The following is an 8183-nucleotide window of genomic DNA, read 5'->3' as shown; positions in this document are numbered from 1 at the left end:
AGCTGCCTCGCTAGGCACTAGACGCCCAAGATTAAGAAGTTATTGTTAGGACAGATCGGCCTGGTGTTAGGGTAATGTGACTGGGTGAAGCATGTTTGCGGCAGACATCACTAATATGTAAACTGCCGCACAAAATTGTTTAAGCTACGTTAAAAATCCATATCATAAATACTGCCTCATTACTCACAATGCACTGTGGCCCAAAATCTTCCAGATAAACACACCATAATGTATATATTATAAAGAAATATACATTACCTTTTAGATCAGTATCAAGAATGCGAAAATCTAAATCTTGTTTCACTACCAAACGAGACTAGAATCAAATTGCTCTCTATAAAAAAAAGTGATGCTACTTCCGGTTCAGTACTAAATGTGGTGGGTACAGAACCGGAAGTAATAATCATGACCCGATTCCAAATATTGAGATGAGATCAAACAAAGGATGATGTACACCGATGGCAAACGATTCAAATGGCAAACAGATGGAATATTATTTATTTTTTTATATCAAGAACACCAGTTGTAATCACAGATGAAACTACACATTGGTAAAAAAAAAACACAAAAAACCCACAAGGACATTCAGATGTGGGAAATTTGTTTAGCCAAAACTCAAATTTGCGATCACACAATGAAATGGAAATGCACACTGGTGAGAAACCAATCAAACAATTCAAATGTGAAATGTGTGGGAAGTTTTTTAGCCAGAGCTCTAATTTGTCATCACACATGAAGATACACACTGGTGAGAAACCATTCAAATGTGAGACATGTGGGAAATTGTTCACTCACAACTCTAGTTTGATTAAACATTTGAGGATTCACACTGGTGAGAAACCATTCAAATGTGAAGTATGCGAGAAATTGTTCAGACAGAACGCAAGTTTGTTAGAACATTTGAGAATTCATACTGGTGAGAAACCTTTCAAATGTGAAATATGTGGAAAATTGTTCACTCATAGCTCTGGTTTTTCATCACACTTGAAGATACACACTGATGAGAAACCATTCAAATGTGAAATATGTGGAAAAGTATTTAGAGAGAACGCTCAGTTGTTGTCACACCTGAAAATACATACTGGGGAGAAGCCATTCAAATGTGAAACATGTGGGAAATTGTTCACTTACAATTCTGGTTTGTCATCACACTTGAAGATACACACTGGTGAGAAACCATTCAAATGTGAAATATGTGGAAAATTGTTCACTCAAAGCTCTAGTTTGTCAAAACACTTGAATGTACACACTGGTGAGAAACCATTCAAATGTGAAATATGTGGCAAATTGTTTAGTCTGAGCTCAAATTTGTCACGACATTTAAAAACACACACTGGTGAGAAACCATTCAGATGTGAAATATGTGGGAAATTGTTTAGCCTGAGTTATAATTTGTTATCACACTTGAATATACACACCGGTGAGAAACCATTCAAATGTGAGATATGTGGGAACACGTTTAGTCAGAACTCTAGTTTGTCATTACATTTGAAGACACACACTGGTGAGAAGCTTTTCAAATGTGAAATGTGTGGTAAATCCTTTAGACAGAAGGCTACTTTGTCATCACATGTGAGGGTGCATACTGGTGAGAAACCATTCAGATGTAAAATTTGTGGGAAATTGTTCACTCACAACTCTAGTTTGTCATCACACTTGAATATGCACACTGGTGAGAAACCATTCAAATGTGAAATATGTGGAGATTTGTTTAGGCAGAGGTCTGGTTTGTCACAACACTCAAAAAAGACACACAGGTAAAAATAATCCTTCAAAATATAAAATATCTGGGGAAATTGTTTAGACTGAGCTCAACTTGTCCTCTAAAATGAAGATTCAAACTGGCAAGATGCATTAATTTTAAATGTGAAATATTTATAAACTTGTTTAGTGATAGTCATTATTTTTTGTTAATTGTGGTTGCAGAATGGAGAGAATCCTTTAAAATGTTAAATATGTGAGCAATTCTGAGTGAAGTTCTATTTATCAAGATAAAAAGACACACCACACTTCTGAGAAACCATTCATATGGGGAAATTGTTAGATGGGATTCAAGTTTGTCATCACACTTGAAGATTCAGTCTGGTAACGAACGTTTCCAGTGTGAAATATTTTTAAAATCATTTAACCAGAGCTTCTATTTGTCATCACAAGAGAATATACATTGCGGTGAGAAACCATTCATATATGATGTATGGGAAATTGCTTAAGCAGAGCTCTAGTTTTGTTATAATGTTAAATGTGGGGAAAATAGATAGCTCTAATTTGTCCTCAGACCTGAAGACACTGGCAAGAAACACATACATGTAATGTGAAATATAGGTGGGAACCTTTTCAGTGAGACTCGTCGTGTGTTGTGACATGTGGGTGCAGAATGGTGAGAAATGATTCAGATATTAAATATTAGGGAAATTCTATCAAGTGAGCTGTCTTTTGTTATGATACATGGTCCACACTGTTTAAAAACCCTTCCGATGTGAAATATGTGGCAAATTGTTTAAATGTGATTCGATTTTTCATCACACTGGAAGATTCAGACTGTTAACAAACATTGAAGTGTGAAATATTTTCCAAATCATTTAGCCAGAACTTTTATTTGCCATCACACTAGAAGATACACTGTCTTGAGAAACCATTTGTATATAACACGTGTGGGAAATTGGGATTTTGTTTGCCAAAGCTCTCACATGTCAAGACATGTGAAGGTGCAAGTTGGTGGGAGAATCCCTTCAGATGTGAGATGAGATGGCAATTGCTTAACCAGACTTGTTTTTGGTTGACACATTCTAGGGTGCACACTGGTGAGAGAAATCATTCAGATGTGCAATACTGGTAATGTGTGAAATTGTTCTGAGACATCATACTGCAAGATACACAATAGTGATGGCATTTGGAAGTGAGATTTTATGGTAAATGGTTCTGCCAGAATACTGTCAAGGCATTCAGTTTGAAAATGCACCTGACATACCAATTCGATGTGAAATTGTTTAGCCTGATCTGGGATTTGTTAGCACATGTGTTTGCTGGTGAGAAACCCTTTAAATGTAGTAGTCAACATGGAAGTCACTTGATGCAGAGAAAAACATCAACACTTGCCAAGATGTGCTCTCTCATTGATGAATCAGGCTTTCTCCAGTTTACAGCAACAATGATGGGTTACTGGTCATTGCTTGTAATAAATATGTACAGGTTATCAGGGCTCTCAGGGACCTGAACCTCCACATAAAATATGATTGACATTCTTAAAGGCTGTACTGTTTCTCCCTTTCAGGCATCCCTTAGATAGGTCTCATTTTGCACCAGGACAAGACCCATTTGTACTTTTTCAGGCTCAGTGTGGTCATTCAAGGTCAGTGAAGGCCATTGAGAAATGAATACCTCAAGCCAGGGCCTTGAAAGTCATTGATGTTTCACTTCTACTACAGCTGTTGTGTAGTTAGTCTCACTACTGCTGAATACTATCATATCAGTTACTGAGATTACTGAGGCTGGTTGCTAGGCTGAATACTAGAGCATAATCATGACTGACTACAGAAACTGACAATGAAAACATGGTTACATTTATATTCATTATATCATTAGTTTTTTCTGGATTTCAGTGAATAAAATAGAGCTTACCTTGTATAGTGTCTGTTATTCACATATTTCCACTTTATATACTCCTAAATCCCATCATACAAGAAATCCCAGTCATGTAAACTGTTTTGAATCCTACAGAATAAATCCAATATTTACATATGTACATATAAAAACATGAATTAAATCCACACTTTAATTACAAAGTTGTGAGTGGTACCTCTCAAAACAGTCATTATCCACACATAAATGATGATGTATATTTAAAGATATGCACACATCTCTGTGATGCTGATTTCATACCATTTCAGCTTCAGGTCTTGCTTTTGGTCCCCCATTTTCTTGACATAATAAGTTGTTTCTTTCACAAGCTTTGCCACCAGACATTCAAGAAAAAAATCATTCTCAATGCTTAGTGGTCCAAGCTTGATTGTTGAACCAACATGAGAATCAAAATCATTGTTCTCAAACATGGCGAGGTGATAACTCCATTGTGCAAGTGGGCTATGTCCACCTCTTCATCCAATTAAAAATCACTTACATCTGGTGTTGAAACAGGACTGTCAATATCTGATCTATTTTCTAAGAATGATCCATTAAACTCTTCAATATCGCTTGCACTGAACCTTTTTAAGTTGCTCATATCTGAATTGGAATCCATCTTTGTTTATCTCAACAAGACATGTTTCGTAAAGTTCAGAAAAGCCCCAACAGTGTGTCTAAATTTAACATTTAAGCTTTCAAACTTGTATTAAAATGTTGAGTATACTGTCCTCTCATTGGTTATGATAATCAAAAATATGTAAACTTCCCTACTTTCAACCAATCAATGTTTAGTTAACATAGCAGTTATGTCCACATAGATTCGACATGGGTTTTGAGTACTGCTAACTATATGCACATAAGCGACACTGGGGTTGTAAACTAGGCTTATCGACACTGTATATGGACACAGAACACAATTAATTTTACTATATGTTCTCTACATTTGTTTCTCAATACTGACGTTTTCACTGTAACAAGCAGTACAAATCATATGTTAATTTAAAATACCTTCAAAAGATGACCTCACGGTGAAGTTCTTGTCAAAGGCTGACCTGCATTTTTTTGAGAGGCTGGACTGTCAACAAAGCACCATGTAAACAGAACACAGATTTCACTTCTGATCATCACCATGACCTTATTACTCACCGTGCACTGTCGCCGAAATACACACAGAACACCACACCATGAACTCATATTCTCAAGAATAAACAATTACCTTTAAATCCCTACCAAACATGCCTTCTATCACCACCAAATTGAGAGAGGAAAAAATGTTCTAAAAGTCGACTATAACTATTTCGTGGGTACTGAACCGGAAGTACTTTTTGTGACCCGGATCCATATATGTGTCAGTGGGGTTCAGGAGCTATTTACAGGCGATGCTTAGCTGCGGCAGTCGTAGCTAAAGGAAGGTCATTGAATTTTAGAGTTTTTGCTTAAAAATAAAATATGGTGGAAAATTTTACCCTGTAGCCATTTATTTTACATTGTACGACGATTGGAAGTATGGTTTGATTTTCGATTATATGCTTGCAACTCCACCATTATCATAATTCACAGGAAGTAAGTGGATATCATGCATAGAACCCTTTTCACTGACATCAATAATTCATGCCCACTCTTTAACTTAACTAAATATAATTGGCACATTGGATCCTAGACTTTAAATCATTGTGTTGTATTTTAAACCATTCATCGAGAAAAGTTTCACAAACGTGTTTAAAATGTGTGCTACTTAGGAAACCCAAAGTGGCTGAATCCCAGCTCATTTTGATTTTTTATGATGATTTCATTCAGCAAATACTTGTTGATCAATGTGATGATCTCAGTGTATTTTTAAAGCTGTCACGTATTATCAGATTATTGGAGCTGGACAAATGTTAATAATGAGAATTTATGCAAAGGTTCCTTGCCTGAAATTGAGGTTTTGGAACCAGAAAATTCATGGCCAACATGGCTGACGTAGTACATATAATTGGTGACATCATTATGCCAGCTCAAAATCGTGTTACACTACAAATTTATTTAAACATTTTGACCAAAATCAGAATGCCATGTTAAAATATTTATAACTTTTCTAACACTAAATATTTATCTTTAATATGTCTTATCACCATTTCAAGAAGTATAAACTTCTGGAATGGCAGAATGTTAATTTGGTGGTTGTTAGTGCCAAACTGTGGATTAACGCCTTCATATACTTGGAAAGAGTTGTTAAGCATTGTCTTGAATTTTAATTACTATAGTAGTCAGTTTTTAGGTACAAAAACGTGCAATTGAAACAATGATTAGTAACACAAATTTATATTCTTTGATTTGTCTGGATTATTGTTTATTTTGTAGTAAGTCAGTCTTAGGTGAATTCTAATGTGCCCTTGGGAAAGATTTATTGTCAGGTTGTCCTGGAAAAACTTGGGGATACATGTTTTCAGCATCTTTTTAATTCTCTTGAAAAATTTAGGGATATCACAACATTTATTTAGTTTAAGGTACTGTAAAAGTCTTTACTTTTTGACATGTTTTGGCCAGCCTTGGATGAATTGCGGAATAGCTAAACCGACATGTAGCCAGTGTGACCAATTAACACTTACTCCGTAACAATGTAATTATCTTGCTAGAAGGACTGGCCCTCTAAAGGTCACTCTGATGTGACGTCAGATAAACAAATGTTATACTGAGTGTGTATGTAAGTACTTTCATTCAGAGTAAGCACTGTATGTAAGTACTTTCATTCAGAGTAAGCACTGTATGTAAGTACTTTCATCCACAGTAAGCACTGAGTGCAAGTACTTTCATTCAGAGTAAGCACTGTATGTATGTGCTTTCATTCAGAGTAAGCACTGTGTAAGTACTTTCATTCACAGTAAGCACTGTGTAAGTACTTTCATTCAGAGTAAGCACTGTGTGTAAGTACTTTCATTCACAGTAAGCACTGTAAGTACTTTCATTCACAGTAAGCACTGTGTGTAAGTACTTTCATTCACAGTAAGCACTGTGTATAAGTACATTAATTCACAGTAAGCACTGTGTGTAAGTACTTTCATTCACAGTAAGCACTGTGTGTAAGTACATTAATTCACAGTAAGCACTGTATGTAAGTACTTTCATTCACAGTAAGCACTTGGCAAATAAAAGAGTCCCTTTTATGTTGTAATAGTATTTAATCAAATTGGTGACATCATGCAATTAAATCTTGAAACTAATCAAAGCATTCTTAGAGTTTGATTTGAACAATATTGTCAAAACCATCGATTGTTCATAATGATAACAACTACTCTAGTACATGCAAGTGTGACTTAGACTTTGGTACTTAAAAGTGTCAGAAGTCAATGGATGTTGACTCTAACAAATGAGTCAGCAGAAACTGTTTTCATTGTTTGGGGAAACATAATTGTAATAAAAGCAAAAGTAATTCCCAAGACCGTTCCGGTGGCCTAGTGGTCAGAGCGTCCGCTTTGGGTGTGAGAGGTCGTGGGTTCGATCCCCGGCCGATTCAAACAGAAGATTTACAAAAATGGTACTAACAGTTGCCTCGCTTGGCGCTAAGCATTAAGAGGTTAGTGTTATGAATGGGCAGCCTGGTGTCAGGATAATGTGACTGGGTGGGACATCATCCTACATGTCTGCGGCATGTTGCCCCAGTGCTAGACGTCACTATAAACTGCCACATTGCAGACATCGTAGCGATATGACCGAAAAATGTTAAAACCACGTTAAAAATCCAATGCACACTACACACACAATAATTCCCAAAAGACAAACTTGGTGAATGTGAGGGTATGAGTGAAGAATTGTGAATATGCATCTAATATTTTTTCTAAGGCAGTCCTTCCTTAATAATTCCTTGTTTTGTATTGAAGCAGACAAAATTATAATTAGACGGTGTTGGTAATGATAATGATGGTGATGCTAACCATGATTATTACCTGGTTATTGTTATTCGGCACATCTGGTCATTTAGCATTCTTTTTCAAATACCTTTATAGTTTGAAACTAATTTTTGCTCTGATTTATTGCAACATTTAATAATATATATTATATCAGTTGAAAAACTATCTTGAGGTACAATAAAATAAACCAACAAAAAAGAATAACAAAACAGACACACTTATCACCGCTGGGTCTCTACAATAAATACATATTTCTTTTGACTGCTTTTATTGGAGTTTTGACTGATGATATTTGAGTATGTGTACCTACTGTACTTATACCAATATTATTCATCGTTTTTAAAGGCCCCACAGTATATACCACCTCTATTCCTTTTGAACAAGTCTTAATGCAGCTAATGGTGTTTATACATTAAGGCATTTCTATGCAATACGTTCTTTGCACATTTGCTGCTTGGTATATGATTTATTCCTTATTGGTTTCATTTAATGATGGTAACCGACGTCAATACGTACGGTTTGATGTACTGATGGATTTATTTATTTCAGTTTAATTTGTGTGAACAGAAATGCAGTTTAATTGCTGAGAATAGAAGAAAGGTGATGAAACTCATTTGAGTAAAGAAAAGTAGATAGTGGGGTGCATTATGTTATAAAAAATACTTTGGACAG

At 35.6% G+C, this 8183-nt stretch overlaps 1 protein-coding gene across 1 annotated transcript; it reads left to right on the top strand.

Annotated features, from left to right (window-relative positions):
* Nucleotides 1-415: 415 nt before the first annotated feature.
* LOC149784012 (uncharacterized) lies at nucleotides 416-3624 on the top strand. Its single transcript, XM_089932111.1, has one exon. The coding sequence runs from the start codon at nucleotides 640-642 to the stop codon at nucleotides 1759-1761; it is 1122 nt and encodes a 373-aa protein (XP_089788237.1). The 5' UTR covers nucleotides 416-639; the 3' UTR covers nucleotides 1762-3624.
* Nucleotides 3625-8183: the final 4559 nt, after the last annotated feature.

The sequence above is a fragment of the Sinohyriopsis cumingii genome, chromosome 14 (genome assembly GCF_028554795.1).
Source record: "Sinohyriopsis cumingii isolate HCF-2022 chromosome 14, ASM2855479v2, whole genome shotgun sequence".
NCBI classification, from domain to species: Eukaryota; Metazoa; Mollusca; class Bivalvia; order Unionida; family Unionidae; genus Sinohyriopsis; species Sinohyriopsis cumingii.
Note: the sequence above shows the minus strand (reverse complement) of the source record. Positions and strands in the feature narration are given on the sequence as shown.